Source organism: Polypterus senegalus, chromosome 18 (genome assembly GCF_016835505.1).
Source record: "Polypterus senegalus isolate Bchr_013 chromosome 18, ASM1683550v1, whole genome shotgun sequence".
NCBI lineage: Eukaryota > Metazoa > Chordata > Cladistia > Polypteriformes > Polypteridae > Polypterus > Polypterus senegalus.
Window position 1 is genome coordinate 75,905,046 of NC_053171.1, and position 16,957 is coordinate 75,922,002.

General features: G+C 37.7%; 1 protein-coding gene across 1 annotated transcript in view; it reads right to left on the bottom strand.

Annotated features, from left to right (window-relative positions):
- Positions 1–16,400, bottom strand: part of LOC120518417 (Fc receptor-like protein 5) — a 41,075-nt gene extending 24,675 nt beyond the window's left edge. Inside the window, exons 1-5 of the mRNA XM_039741200.1 lie at positions 16,357–16,400; positions 13,395–13,430; positions 10,622–10,909; positions 6,126–6,386; positions 5,334–5,615 (exon numbers count right to left, since the gene is read on the bottom strand). Coding sequence (XP_039597134.1) covers positions 5,334–5,615; positions 6,126–6,386; positions 10,622–10,909; positions 13,395–13,430; positions 16,357–16,387 — 898 coding nt within the window. The 5' untranslated portion in view covers positions 16,388–16,400. The remainder of the gene's footprint in view (positions 1–5,333; positions 5,616–6,125; positions 6,387–10,621; positions 10,910–13,394; positions 13,431–16,356) is intronic.
- Positions 16,401–16,957: the final 557 nt, after the last annotated feature.

Below are 16,957 nucleotides of genomic sequence, written 5' to 3' on the forward strand. Positions count from 1 at the left end.
TATTTAGAGTTCTAATTTATCTTGGCACAGATTAATAGTTTTATAATACCAAGTTGATGTCAAATGTTGTGCGGAGTTGCTTGTTATCTGCTCCAGGGTCAAGTGGAGGATTCTTCTTGTGTTGGAGTGCATTCTTTCTCTTTGTGATGTAGTCCTTTGTGGTGTATTGTGCTTTTTCTCAGCTAGGTTCTTTAACCTTTTAGCTGTGTCCTCTGCAACTTCATAGGGAAAAGCGTTGCTCTTCCTGCCAGAAGAGTTAGATACAGAAGTTCCCTTCTTTTCAGTCTTCTTAGACTTGGCTCAATGCTTAGCTTGGCAGACTGAATTTCAGTTTTATAATCCACAGAGAGAGGAGATTGTTGGCTTTCAGCTCCCAAATACAGAGAAGCAGCTCATCAGCTTTTCAGTTTCAGAGTGGAATCAATCAATCAAAGTCACTTCCAGTTCCAGAATTACTTCCTGCTTCTAGGTGAGTTTTTTTTTTTTTTGTTCATCACAGTTTTCATTTATTGAATTATAGCTCTTTGTTAAGACTCAAGTGTCCATTTGTCAGCTTTGGTCATAAGGGACCTTTGTAAAGATGTCAATTCAACTCTGATTTACACTTTTGTTATCAGATGAAGTACAGGCTGAGATTGGTACAAACCACAGCTCAGTCAAATAGTTAGGAATCTTACTGGGATTTGCTACAGCTGGATGTGTGCATCCCTGTTATATCTTCTGTCTTAACAGGCCTGGTGTGCCACTAAAACCTAGCAGCATGGGCAATGCCCTCTTTGCCCTACATTTCCTTACATATAACACATCATGAATTTCCGATGTATTATTTTTTGTTTTCAATTCACATCTGTCCAACTCACTTTTAAACCCCTATAATTGCAGTGATACTGAAATTAGCAAATGCAGAATACAATGGGAATTCGTTTTGCATTGAAAAATATTCATAAAGAAGAAAATAAAAACACTTTTCTTTTATTTTCCTAAAATAACTTGTGAAATTACAATTTTTTTATTGTGTACTGTGTCAGATTTTTTTTAAAAAAATGTATATATATTTTACTTTTATAGAATTAAACAATTTTGTGGCAGTTGAAGGAGATTGTTCTTTACTTTAGCATAATTTCATATTCAAGGGACTATTGTGACAAGGCTAAAAAGAATCATTGTTCCTTTTTCTGCAACTTAAAAAGTTCTAAAATGTAACATTTAAAACATTTCTTGTACAATGCCAGCTAAAAAGTAAATAAATAAAAATAAATAAATTAAAATAAAATAAAATTGCTGACAAAGCTTCAAGTTTTAACTTATGTCAGGGAAATAATTATTAGTGTAAGACCAGTGTACAGTGTATAACTAAGGGTTGCATTTTTAAATGATCAGATCATATTTTGGTGCTATAAGATAAACAGACATTAATTATAATCTCCCTTTGCCTAGATGTTTCATCATGTATCATAAACTCTGTTCAGCTTAGTTTTGATTGTTTAAAAGAATTGTTTGAAATTTGGCAAACAGCCTGTTCATTCTACTGCCTAATAATATTTCAAAAGACCCAGATAATTTCTTGAATTTTCTGCACAGTTTCAATTAATGCAGAGCAGAAACGATTCACTCTGTTGCCAACACTCTAATGACTGAACCATTCTAACGGTAGACTGCTGGGGCCTCATGTATAAACGGTGTGTATGCACAAAAATGTTGCGTAAGCCCGTTTCCATGCTCAAATTGCGATGTATAAAATCCTAAACTTGCCGTAAAGCCACACACATTTTCACGCTAGCTAAAACCCTGGCGTACACAAGTTCTCTGCTTGGTTTTGCAAACTGCCGACACCCAGCGTCAAAGCAGTGCTACTGTTCCTGTGTGGTTTCCCTTTCTTTTTTAGATCCACATCCCTGATGCGGCTTTATAAATACACTGAAATTAACTGCATATTGTTTATTAGTTTAATGCATCACTGCACCTTTTTCTTCTTCTTTCAGCTGCTCCCGTTAGAGATTGCCACAGCGGATCATCTTTTTCCATATTACTCTCACTGCACCACTCAGAGTATTTATATCACTGTATCTGAGTGGGGAATCATAGCAGCAGACTGGAAAGAGAATTATTGGTATACAGCATCTAGAATATGCTGCCTCAGCCATTCTGTCTATTGAACTGCTCTCATACGGCAAATGCTTCAGAGCCTTTCCTGTAGGGACGTCGCGGTTCAAGAAAAGTTTCATCCCAAGAAACTATAAACACACTCAATCAGTCCATCAAGTGCTCCTTGTAGTACTGTTTGTACTTATAAGTACAATCACCTCACTGTAAACTTGCGATACAGTTATAATATTGCAAAACCTGAGCCACTTTATAAAGTGCGTATTTACATATGATGACAATATTAATTTTTAAGATAAAATGCAGCAAAATATGTTTATTATACAGTAATCCCTCGCTATATCGCGCTTCGACTTTCGCGGATTCACTCTATCGCGGATTTCTGCGGACAATGCGTCTTTTAATTTATGGTACATGCTTCCTCAGTTTGTTTGCCCAGTTGATTTCATACAAGGGACGCTATTGGCGGATGGCTTAGAAGCTACCCAATCAGAGCATGTATTACATATTAACTAAAACTCCTCAATGCTATAAGATATGCTTCCCGCGTGGTGCTTGATTGTTTGCTTGTCTCTGTCTCTCTCACCCTCTCTGACATTCTCTGCGCCTGACGGAGGGGGTGTGAACAGAGGTGCTGTTTGCACAGAGGCTGTTTGCTTAAAAGATACTGACGCTCCTCTAAAAATGCCGCTTTATTGCGGTGCTCGACATATTTAAAAGCACAAAAGCATACATATTGATTTTTTGATTGTTTGCTTTAATCTCGCTCTCTCTCTCTCTGACGTTCTCTGCGCCTAAAGGAGGAGATGTTAGCAGAGGGGCTGTTTGCACAGAGGCTGTTTGCCTAGAAGATACTGATGCTCCTTTGAAAAGTGCCGCTTTATTGCGGTGCTTCGGCAAACTTAAAAGGACACGTTTTGATTTTTTGATTGTTTGCTTTTCTTTGCGAGTGCTCACTCTCTCTCTTAAATTCTCTGCTCCAGATGCAGACACTCCTTTGAAGAAAAGATATATTTGCATTCTTTTAATTGTGACAAAGAACTGTCATCTCTGTCTTGTCATGGAGCACAGTTTAAACTTTTGACTAAAGGGTGTTATTTCATGTCTAGAGGGCTCTAATAACGTTAACAGTGTGGGAGAGTTTATAAGGGCTTAAAATATATAAAAATAACTATACAAACATATGGTTTCTACTTCGCGGATTTTCATTTATTGCGGGGGGTTCTGGAACGCAACCCCCGCGAACGAGGAGGGATTACTGTATTATACAGATAAAACTTTAACTTCATTAAATAATCTATATTGTTAATAACTTAACATGTGAGGACACGGTGTCGCAGCGCTAGCAAGGAGCTGGCGATCCATTCACGGATTGTTCCTGTGTCGTGCTGTATTCTTGCTGTGGCTGGCGTAACAATGGAAGGATAGAATAATGAAACATGTACTAAGAAGATATTTCAATGTTCCTTAAAAGTTTTGAAGAATTGGCGTTCTAAGCTTACAGATGGCTTAACATCTATTATAGATCTAATTGTGTGGCGATTGGGTATTTGGAGAAAGAAAAGTAAGGACAGGAAATGGGGGTTAGTACATTTGAAAGAGATAGTACTACTGCAAAGAATTATTTCATTAAAGGTCGTGCACGGAGCAGCAAGCAGCTTGCGTGAGGCATGAACAATCACTGCGCAACTGTGTTCCCATGTTTAATAACATGCTTTAACTCCTATCATCATGAAAATGATATCAAGTATACATCTCAGTATTTTAATTATTCAGAGAACTGTTATATCACGAATGTTGGAGGAAGAGAAAGCCTGTTTAAGACGCATGTAGTGATTCACACACATAGAGCACAAAGAAGAACACATACAAAACAAAGCATTTAACATGCTACTTTAGTTACAATGGGATTTGAGAAACTAGTAAATTAAACTATTAAAAAGTGAAGTTTATGATGTTAAACTTTAACGACAAAATAAACTACGTGATTAAAGTGGAAATTTAGAGATTAAAGTTGACATTTCAAGCTTTTTTCCCCACTGTGTCCCTATTTTTTTTCTTTTCTCTGTACCCTAATAAACTTTCATATGACACTCAGACGGTGGGCTACGACTCGCCTTTTTACAGCCGACTTTGATATCTGACAACTTCTTTTTTATTTCTGGCACTGTGCGACTTTGTGAACGCGAGTTTTCGAGTTTCTCCGACATGCTATATCACTCAATCAACTTCCTTTTGTTGTTTATACCACTGTTTAAACCAACAAATAGTACGTTTTTCCCTTCCTCCACTTGGTATTCGCTGAAATTCTTCTATTTCCCCTGTGCTTTTGCCATTGCCTTTTCACAGAACGCTGAGCTTAAGATCTATTTATATTGATTTGCATATTCAAAGAGGCGTAATTCTGGGAGGAGTTTAGGGAGTGGCAGCAGGCGCATGCATGTGCATTACTTTTCATGCTGACCGGGATTTATGGAGCGGAAGAACGTGGAAGTTGGCGAACTCACAGATTTATGCATCTGGATTTTATTGTGCGTACAAACATTTCCGCTTTTGTCCTTACACCATGTTTTAGTGTGAATTCTACGCATGGCGTTATGCATGATGCCCCTGGTGACTTCAACCAGAGGAACATAGGAATGACCAAACTTCTATTAGAATGTTCAGTTTGTAGGCACTGCACGCTGTACCTGATCTGTTCAAATGTTAATGCCTTTAAATGTAACTCTTTTCCACAACTGGGGCGGTCTGACAATCTTACTGCCACCTGCATGCCTGTTATTAACAGTAGCTTCTCTGTTATTATCCAAGCCAGAAGGTCTTATGTGTGTTAGGAGTGTTGTTTTATATTCTTATTGAGCTTCTGTAACTAAGCATTTTGCTAAAGTTTGTACGGTGTTTATAGTTGGATTTCACAAATACAATTTGAATCTGAATTTGAATTTCCGCTCCTGCTTGATGCATTTATGTCTTTTAGGAAAACATTAAGGCAGGCCTGATAAAAACTGGACAAAAATGTGTTGTAATACCGCTTCCCATCTGAAATTTGCATACACTACGAGATAGACTAAATTGATTTCACATCTTAAATATTAGTTTACATGATGTCCATATTAACCCTAAAATTGTGGCCCTAGAATGACAATGTTTGAAGTAAAGAACTGAAATTAGAAATCAGGAATATTGTATATACATGCATGACATATGTATGAAATATGAATGAAACTTACCGCTTATTTTCAAAGTAACAAGCTCACTTTTCTTTGTAAATACCTTTCGCTTCTCATTATACCCCTGGCACTGGTACTTCTGCTCTTTAGGTTGTGTAGGGTCAGTGATAATGTAGAGGCTTCCGGTTTTATTTTGGTCACCTTCATGGGTGTTTATCGGCTTGCCATTTTTAATCCACTGGTATTGCCAGCCTTCTTCAAACTCACACATGATAGTCATGTTCTCTCCAGAGTATAAATCTGTCCATTCAGGGTAATGGGAGATTACAGGTTTTGGTAACTCTGCAAAAATAAAGATTATATTATGCTTATGATCATGTGTAAATAAACAAGTAAGATCAGAACATTTCCTACAACATGCCATTCATTTGTGAGATAAAGCACATTGTTTTAATTTTTTTTCCTTTCAGATTAGTTGAGGATGGGTGTTGCAGTTTATGCTTATTTTGATTCTTTAAGGAACTTTCATAAATAGTACTAACATGAGATGGTGTATTGACCATACAACATGACGGCGTACATGGCCTGTGCTGTATCCTGACTTCTTTGCCATCGATTTCTCTGTTTAAGAAGACACGCTCTTCATTTTTGAGATCTGCGCCAGATGCACAGCATATGAGTGTCATGTATGACAAAAATATCATACTTGTAAATCGTTATATAATTGGAATATAAATATCCATCCTTTTATCTTTCTTGCTTAAAATGATGGGATATATTCTTGTAAGATACATTTTAACACAATATCAAGTTTTCAACATACGTTTTAGATTATGAGGTTTTGAAACTAACCATTTACTTTAAGTGTGAAAGAGGTACTGTAATGGGAAAAAAGGTTTCTTTCTTCATTATACCCTTGACACTTGTATTCCGCTTGGTCGGAGTCTTCAGTTACTGTGTAGTTATAGTCCTGTTGACCACCACTGGCACTGAGACACTTATCATCTTTGAACCACAAATATTTCCAGGTGCTGTGACATCTCAGAGTGACACTCTCACCAATATACACAGGGCTCCATTCAGGCCAATGTGTCAGTGTGGGTTTGGGCAGATCTGCAAAGAAACAGAATAGGATCAGACTAAAACACAGTCCTAAAACCTGTGGCCTGACGCTAATCCAATGAGAAACTGAAAAGACATTGCAAAAGATCTGATGCTGAATATTTCACTGATGCTTGCAACCTCTACCCCCATCTCATTTGATATTATTACTAGTTAATTCATTTTTCATTTTTTTTTTTTTTGCTATTATTTGTAGGATGAATTCTGACATCTGTTAATAGCAACACACAAATAAGTGACCCATCGCTGCTTTTTATGGTTTGAGGAATGCAACAAGTGAAAATAATGAGTATGTTATGAATAGAACAACAGTGTAGAGCAGGAGTGTTAATCCTGAATGGCCACAGTACAGTAGCTGCAGATTTCTATTCGACTTGCTTTCTGAACTAGTAGACAATTATAGACTTCAATGGTCTTAATTTTTAAATTGGTTGCTATTTACAGTCTGAACTCTGGTTTCTTTTTCCCTTAATCTGTAGCCAAACAATACTGAGATAGAAAGCAAGCAACCAGATACCCAGCTAACAATATGTTTCAATGCAATTTTTGAAAAGAAAAAAGTGAAGGTCTGAGAATACGGATCTGCAAATACTTTAAAGGTATTATCAGAAAAACAGTTCTGGAAATATCTGTTGTGACTGAATGAGCATGCTAACAATCCATTGAACACATTTCTTTAAGAGCAAGAACTGGCTGCTAATTAGACAAACGTAGAGTTTGACACTCCTAAGTAATCAAAAATAGGAAAAAGTTAGTCAATCTAAAGGTCCAACAAAAAGTCAAAGGTTCCAAAAGAGAAACTCGTATTTAAAATACCATGCTTTTTTTTCCCCATGAGCGTTTTTCACTTTGCCATTGTACAGCATTGGTCACTATTGGCTTCTATTAACTTTTTTTCTCTCCATTCTGCATGAAAACACGAGATTACATTTTTTTCTTGGCCACCACAAAGTAAATGGGGCTAGTAACATGTAGAAAAAATATATTTTTGGTGGGGATGCTATATGTTGTGAGAAGAAAGAACTGAATGATCAATGTTAATCAATCAGTTCATTATCAGTGAAATCTTTGGCAATGCTAGTAATTATTTAAATAATGTAGCATATATGCAGCTTTTCATTTCTGCCCACCTGATGATCTCTGTTTCACATTTCAGCCGGGATCCCAGAAATATGAAGAGATCTATACAATTTATGAATGAGGTTCATAAATCAGTGAAAGTCGACATTAAATAACTTTAACTTTCTCTGTTGTAATCCAAAGTGGTCAACAAATAACCCAGACATGCTTGCTGCAGGGCGGCACGGTGGCACAGTGGTAGCGCTGCTGCCTTGCAGTTAGGAGACCCGGGTTCGCTTCCCGGCTCCTCCCTGTGTGGAGTTGGCATGTTCTCCCCGTGTCTGCGTGGGTTTCCTCCGGGCGCTCCGGTTTCCTCCCACAATCCAAAGACATGCAGGTTAGGTGGATTGGCAATTCTAAATTGGCCCTAGTGTGTGTTTGTATGTGTCCTGCGGTGGGTTGGCACCCTGCCCAGGATTGGTTCCTGCCTTGTGCCCTGTGTTGGCTGGGATTGGCTCCAGCAGACCCCCGTGACCCTGTGTTCGGATTCAGCAGGTTAGAGGATGGATGGATGCTTGCTGCAATAAACCAAATAATACAATTTATTTATAACATAAGGATAATAGAAGATGGATAATAATAATAATAATAATAATACATTTTATTTATATAGCGCCTTTCCCATGCTCAAGGCACTTACAGAATATAAGAAAGAACGGCAGGGTATACAGTATATAGCATAGTACAAAGCAAATTAATAAATAAGAAGATTAAGACAGTAAACTCAGAGAAAGCCTAACAGACAACAGAACTGATGGTCTAGCACACACATACAGGTTACATGAGCATCTTGACAGAGAGGTAAACTGAGAGAAGGGGAATGAAGTCAAATAGAGCTAAAAGCCTTCCTGAACAGATGAGTTTTGAGTTGTTTTTAAAAGAATTCATGGAGTCAGCTGACCTGATTAATTTTGGTAGGTCATTCCAGAGTCTGGGCGCTATACAGCTGAAGGCCCTGTCACCCATGGAGTGAAGATTAGTGTGGGGCACAACAAGATTGCCAGAATCAGAGGACCTTAGTGGACGGGCAGGCACATAGTGATGGAGAAGGTCACTGATGTAGTTTGGCGCGAGGTTATTTAAGGCTTTGTAGGTTATTAGTAGGATTTTATATTCGATTCTGTAAGAGACAGGGAGCCAGTGAAGGTGAAGCAGGATGGGTGTGATGTGCTCGCTGCTGCTGGTTCGAGTAAGAACTCTTGCAGCTGAGTTTTGAATAAGCTGGAGCTGTGATATAAGATTAGAAGGGGCACCTGCCAGCAGCGAGTTACAATAATCTATGCGGATGTGATAAAAGCATGGACAAGTTTCTCAGCATTAGAAAAGGAAAGGAAGGAGCGTACACGGGATATGTTACGGAGGTGAAAGTAGGAAAGTTTCTTAATGTGATTTATGTGAGTGGAGTAAGAAAGGGAGGAATCAAAAATGACACCAAGATTCTTTGCAGTAGAGGCAGGTCTGATGAGATCACCACCAAGATGGACTGGGAAGGAGCTAATTTTATTAAGCTGCATTTTAGTCCCAATTTGCAGGAGTTCAGTTTTGTTGCAGTTTAATTTCAAAGAGTTCTGCTCCATCCAGGTTTTAATTTCACTAAGGCAGGTTGTGAGCTGAGAAAGCTCTGAGGAAGTTCCACTTTTAACATTGAAGTAGAGTTGAGTATCATCTGCATAAAAATGATAGCCCAGTCCATAGCTACGAATAATATGGCCAAGGGGGAGCATATAAATACAGAAGAGAAGAGGGCCAAGGACAGAGCCCTGAGGAACTCCTTGTGTGACTGGCGCCGAGCTGGATCTGCTGTTACCAAGACTAACAAACTCTTGCCTATCAGTCAGATAGGACTTGAACCACTGGAGGGCAGTGCCAGAGATACCCAGCATGTTCTCCATTCTAGACAGTAGAATGTCATGTCTGACAGTGTCAAATGCTGCACTGAGGTCTAACAGAATTAATATGCTGGTTTGTCCAGAGTCTGCTGCCATAAGATATGGATATATGCAAGTATACGGTAAATATATGATGTGTAATTTTATTAGTTTCACAAATATGTTGGCATTGACAATTAGGTTGATTTTGTAACTATACTTTAAATTCATAACAGCATCTTTTAAAATGAAATAATAAGCAATCTTGGCAAAATTCCGGCGAAAGTCACATAGGCTTTCTGCATACAAACCCACTGAAGTAAAGCCACAGCACCATGCAGATCTCTTACAACAAATTCACAGAAATATGTGGCATGATGGAAGAAGCTTGGAGGCCTTATCTAAAACTATCTTCACTCTACCTGAAGATCATGTTCTGGACCACCAGCCTGAGTGCATATTGTGATCTGTGGTGCACATTCAAGCATGGTGTGGATTAGGGGCATTCTCATGCATCCCATCCTTCTGTAATCAGTTGGAAGAAAAGAAACAAAATAAAGTAAAGCAGATTTCTCAAAGTTTGTTCCTTAAAATAATGACTTCTGCTTTTATAATTTTAAGAGAATCCCCCTTTTGACCAGCAAATGCAGAGAGCTGCTCCTTTATTAAAATTAAAGTCACACCCTCCTAATTGCTGAATTGTGTGAGGCCCATTCTGTGCATGACTAACGGTCCTATGATCACTAAAATAACAATAAAATGAATACACAGCCAGAAACACAACATAAGCACTTTTGAAAATATCAAAAAATAAATTACAGTAGATAATAAAGAAACACAGAGTCACAATGCCATCTTGGTAATAAGTACCCGATCTATCTTTTGTGGGCTTAAAATCTCACATTGGCTACACAATCATCGTTTTTCTTCATCATCTCATTGCTCCGATGCTTTTTCTGTGTTCAGAAAACCACTTGAACGTAAGTGAAGTTTCTCATGTGGTGGATGAAATAAGTGAAAGAATGCGACTGTCAGCGGGCTACAAGAGTGGGGGTTTATGAATCCAGTGTTCTCCTGAAGCAAACATTGCGATGTCTCTCCCTCTTTCTCTCTCTCTATGTCTTCCCTTCTCCCTTTTTATTTAATTAGTAATCTGGTGTATTGCAAATGTTACAAGTTTCAAAAGAAAGAAAAAAAGACGATAAAGAGGTTAAAGATTATGATAGTTGATTCACTTACCAATGACTCTTATAATTACAGCGTCACTCTTTTGGGAAAAGGAAGAATTGTCTTCTACTCTATATCCCTGGCACGTGTATTCCACCACCAAAGAATCTGTCCTTTCACTGAAAATGTACTGTTTCCCAGTAAAATATCTGTCAGTAGAAGCATTCTCTTGAATCTTCACATTGTTTTTAAACCAGTGATATTGCCAACCTTCTCCAATGTCACACGTCAAGGTCACTTTCTCTTCAGTGTATACCTCATCCAGTTTGGGGACCTGAGTCAGCACAGGTTTCTGTAGTTCTGAGAAAAGAGAATATAATGTTGGAATGAAATCATTTCTCTGATCTATTACTTTCATGACCTTCACAACTCAGCTACACAAAAAAAAAAAATTTCTAATAGACTCAACATCAAAGAGTATTTTATTGACAGAGAAAATAAAGAAAGTTGCCTGAGATGTTAATATTCTCCCTAAAAAGCACTAAGCAATAGAAATAAAGAATGAAACAGCAAAGGCCTTCCTCTGTATATACCAGTTGTCCAGACTCAGCAGGAAAACAGATAACTAGTTTCTTGAGTTCAACCAGGTGATACGTACAAAAGGCAAAACAAATGAAAATAAGCATTAAACGAAGCAACAGAAACCCGGATGAAAGGCAAAAGTCACAGTCAATAATCAGGCAAGAAGTCAAAAACCAGACATGAAAATTAATCACAAAGATAATTCGAAGAGGTTTAGAAAGTTTTATCCGCAGATCGGGCAAGGCTCAGTGCAAAGGCTTACCTTTTGTCTAATCTGATCATTAATCTGAAGTCATGACCCCGGAGTCCACACCCCTAGAAATGCAGGATGTGACCTTGACAACGTTACACAGAAATGGCTTCCATAACAGTAAAAGACTGTAAGACCTCAATTTTCAATCCTAATTATGACATAACCTCCTGTCAAAGATTAATCGTAAGGACGCATCTATACGGTTTCCAAGGGAAACAATTAAAAAAACTGAATCAGAAGGCATTAAACTTGACCCAGGAAGATCCTGCCAACCATACCCCTTTCAGTGCACCAGATATTTTACTGTCGACACTTCTTTTCTAGAATTCACTGTACAGTATATTGCCTCATACTCCTCAGTACCATTTATAGAAACAGCTGTGGGGATGAATGTGTAATGTAATATGGGCTACTACAAACTGGTCCTAACCTAGGAACATGCAAAGTGGAGTGGATCTTAAAATGAGCGGGCAAAGGTAAACTATAAGATACGGACAACCCAATGTCTAATCACATATAGGCCAATAAACCTAGGGGCTAATTTGCAAGATGGTACTTTATATCTCTGGTTGTCAACCACTAAATTGGTGCCTTTTTGCACTTCTTGTCTGAAAGTGCTTCACACTTAATCCTGCTATCCTTAGCTCTTTGAGGGCTGAATATTTTTTTTCCAAAAAGCAATGGTTTCACTCAGAAGTCAAAATGAAACGTCTGTTGCTGCAAGCTGTGGCTGTCAGTTTGCCAAGAATGTGCGGCTTGCTTGCTGCATGGCTGGGATGCGGTCGCAGTGCATTACAATTTGGTTTCTAACTCTTATCATTGTTAAGTGGCAGTTCTCCCTGGCGAACTTTGTCATCACCACGACCAGCTGGGGACCGGTCGCTTGTATCAAAAACTTGAGTCCGACAAGTCATAGTCCAGTTCAGAGATAATAATAGGCAACAACGTCGTCCACAGAGTATTTGCAATACAATTCAATACATTTATGGTCACGACAGTATTTGGATTTAATAATCTTCATGTGGGAAAAGGCTGACTCGTATAAATAAGTAGAGCCGAATAATGCAGTCAAGGAGCTTTTCAAATCAGCCGAGTGAAAAATGACGGCTGTCCGATTAACTGCAATTTTAGTTCCCTCTTCTTTCTCTTTCTCAGATCGCTTTTCGGAAGGAAGTCAGTTTCGTAGTTTTTATGAACAGTTCCAAAGTGCCTTTCCACATTTTCCTTCTTTGGAATAGCAATGAAAGATTGACACATCAGACAAACGCACTTTGATTGTGACATTATGAGAAAAAAATCCTCTTCCAATTTCACATCCAGCCCATACCCTCCCTAAACATTTTTTTTAATCCCTTCTTTAGTCGATATAAATTGGAAGGCTAACTAGATCACTTAGATAGCTGGAGTTTTGCAGTAGCTCGCGTGTTTGATCGTGCGTGCGGGATGACCAGTGTGTTAGAAAAAAGATCTCAGACTGGCCGCCCTGTATGTCAATCAAGTGGCAAATGCCATAGGGAGGATATATGATAGACTAACCTTTAAAAAAAAATTTTGGAATGCAACGCGATCTACCTGCACCACCTTTGCTATCTACCGATCGATCGTGATCGACGTATTGGGCACTCCTGGTCTATGCTATGACCCCTGACGGTGTCACTCTTAATTCAATTTAAGACAGAATGCTTATAAAAATGATAGCCCAATGCAAATAAACTCACTTGGAGAGTAAACTCATCGTGGACTATTAATGCTACATTAATTCATGGCAATGTTAATTTCATGTCTTTTAATAAGGCTAGAATTCACAGTTTGAGTCTAAAACTAAGAAAACAAAAAGTTAGTCTAACAATGGGGTCCAGTTACAGGCAAGAATCCCCTAAAGACATCACTTCAGCGGCCGCCTGAGAGTTGAATTGAGTCGGCATGGACTCCTGCGCACTGCTTCTCTACACCTGAGAGGAGATTCCTTTTAAGTCTGGTGGGTGACTAGAATATTTGAAAGTTTCCTACCTGGTTGCTTGTCTGAAATGCTCACTGTAGTCAACACTGCAACAAACAAAATAAAGTTTAGGTAACATATTAATTGAACAAAATATTATGAGTTTACTGTATGCACTGAAAAGTCGATGGATAATTAAAAAAAAAAGTTAAAAATAAATTTAGAATAAAGTTAAGTGTAAATTTAAAATATAAAAAAGTTATAAATAACCTCTGACCATCAACTTTTGAACTAATTAACATATTGCTAATCACTAATTACATATTACTCTGATTATTATAAATATAACCCAACTTTCCCAAACCCTTGTATCCAATTCACAGTATTTGGAGGCTTTGCAGCACTGGGCCCAAGCCTGATACCAGATACAGATACAGTACCCATTTTTATACGGGGACAATTTACAAATGTCAATGAATTTGACACACATATCTTATAGTCTTATGGAGGAAGAAAAGTCGACTCCGACATGGTGAGAATGGGGAGACAATGACTGATTGGTGGACATTGGAGTTGTGAGGCAGCAACACTAATGACTGCATCCCCCAGATTTATCCTATCTTCTTATATAATACGCTACCATGGCTGTTTGTTTGTCTGTCCAGGATTTTAAATGACCTGTAGCTTGCAAACCATTTGACCTATTGACCTGAAATTTGGTACACATAAACTATGTGACCTCTACTGTCCGCTTTTGGGGTGATGATTGACCTCCACGGTTATTCCTCTTTTTATTTTTATTTTATTTTATTGGAGAATCAACTCTCAGCAGCGGCCAGCAGGGTGGCCGTGTGGCGCATGTGTACGGGTGCCATTCTCATCCTTACCACCTTCGCCGTCACTTCCCCTACCTCTTAATATCTTAAATAATTTTTGAGGCAGATTGAAGACTTAAGTGCCAGCTTAAGTGAAAAATTAAAGAAAACGAACTAAGTAACCGCAACACAAATACTGACTTAATCTGTTTTAAGAGAAAAGATGCTGACGATAGAAGAGAAGAAGCGGGCTGCTAGGGTGGAGAAAAGAAGAGCTGCTCAGGAAGTAGCAAGGGCATCAACCTCTGAGCAAACGAATGATAAATGTACAGAGAAAGAGGATGGAAACTAGGAATGCTGAAGCCAAGTGGATTCACTGCACGTTATTGTGCAGTACGCCATTACTGGTACAAAATAATTTTTGTGTTCAAAAATAAATAATAATAATGAAACAAATAATGCTGTAAATAAACAATTATTTATTCTATCCCAATGGAAAATGAGAACATAAGAAATGTATGTTTTATTTACCATTTACGGTACATAATGTAGCAGCTAAAGTGAAGCCACACATTTGCTTTAGCTGTGAGGCAGCATCACTAGGCTCTGTGTGACCAGGTCACTCTGGGGAGTAAAAAATGTCGAAAACTATTTTCCAGTCTGAGAACACCCTTTTGTTTAACATTATGCTGCAAAAATGTGAATTCCACCTCTAAGCAGTGATTTTTTATTAACAGATTGACATTTTCTTAGGTCTCTGAGAAGAAGAGGGCTGTAAATAAGATAATTATTCTTGGGCAAAATGTTTGGGGAAATGCTTTCATTCCAGTATCATGCACTAAAACCCTCCATTGTTGTTGTTTTAAGTGAAACTTTTTTTGTGGTTTTATCATTATATACTGTATATTTTATTGTGTGTGTGTGTGTGTATATAAGTCATTCTTAAACACCACATAATCCAATCCAGGATCATAGAGACAGGAATCTATCCCAGTGAAGCTGGATTTAAGGGAGAAAACAACCTGGAATATGACCCATTGTATGGAGCGCACGCACACACACACCAACACGCACACTGTACAGAGTTTTATTTGGAATCACAATTGAGCCTAACATGCACATTTTGGGGGTATGGGACAAATGAAAAAGCCATGCAGACTCCACACAGACGATCACAGCCAGACTTTAGACTCAGATTCTGGGTGTGGGATCTGTAAGGCAGGACTGGTAGTGTGACACCCTTATATATTTAGCTCTCTCTCTCTCTCTCTCTCTCTCTCTCTTTCTACCTCTCTCTCTTTCTCTTTCTCTCTCTCTCTCTCTCTCTCTCTCTCTTTCTCTCTCTCTCTCTTTCTACCTCTCTCTCTTTCTCTTTCTCTCTCTCTCTCTCTCTCTCTCTCTCTCTCTCTCTCTCTCTCTCTCTCTCTCTCTCTCTCTCTCTCTCTATATATATATATATATGCATATATATGTTACAAGGCAATATTTTATGAGCCCTTTAAATTAAATATTCAAAAATCTTTTACTGTACCTTTTTATAAAAATGATGTTATACATTCAAATGCAAAAAAAAGTTATTCATTGTTGCTTATGAATTGATGAATTACTATTGCAACTCTTTAAATGTGACATTTGTACTATTTAGTCAAAACAGTCTGGCAGCTGTCTGGCATTTTGATGTGCCCATAATAGTTAATAATTGTGACTATACTACTACTGTAAATAATTGTTTTTGAACAAAAATCTATTTATTCACATTTCCATTAGCTTTTAGTCAGTTTTTGCGTTACATTGCAGACAACCTATATAAGCTGACAAGAAGAAAATAATAATAATAATGATAACCGAGGAAAGAATACATGAAAAACTGAATATGCAGTCATTTTAAGCTGTACCCTCCATGATTTTGCAATTTAGGGACATCTTGGGTTGCTTAATAATAATAAATAATGAATGAATGTGGAAAGGGGGTTTGGGTCTCTTCTTAAAATAAATAAAGAAATAAAACAAAAAATTTAAATATTACTCATTGCTGGATTTAGAATAGTTTTAATTTAATAAACTATTGCATATAACAAAATAATCTAAAACATTGCATCTTCATAAGGTGCCAGAAGTATGATGTTTAATTTTGGATTAATTGTAGTTTCGATCTTAACAATACAAAATAAAAAACATTTAAATATCTAGCAGATGATAAAAAATAATCATTACTCACAGCTCACTACCCAGAATATTACAGCCCACATTCTTCCTGTCGCACTGATCACTGTCACATACTGTGTGAGGCACAGAGTGTCCTAAACACATTTTACAACAGAAAGTTTGTTAGCAGTGGTCAGAATTTTAATGCTTCCTATTTTAAGTTGCAGGATGTTGGTAGAAGGCATTTTGTAACATGGCTGTGTGTGTTTTAAATCTATTGCAACAGTAACAGTTCACTCAGTTTATCACAGATTATTTCAATATATTAATATGAAGTTTTGTTCTTTAGTTAGTTTAATGTAAAATTTCAGAATATACTTAATGCCAGATGATCTCATTCTAAATCCCTACACAAATGAAAATGTATACTTAAAAATAACAAGAATATGCATTTTGAAAGGTAAAACTACACTTTTAGGTTCAACAGAGCAAAAACTTGGATCGGTAAAACTGAAATTAAAGTGTGTATTAAAGTAAGTGGTTAGACAGTGTGCTGTCATTTAAATCGCCCCAGGTGTTAGTGTGTTAAAGGGACAACACACAGAAAAGTTCATTTAGTCTGCCACCCATAATTCAATCAGGCGGCAGAGTCCCTCTGTTCTGTGAGAAAGCAA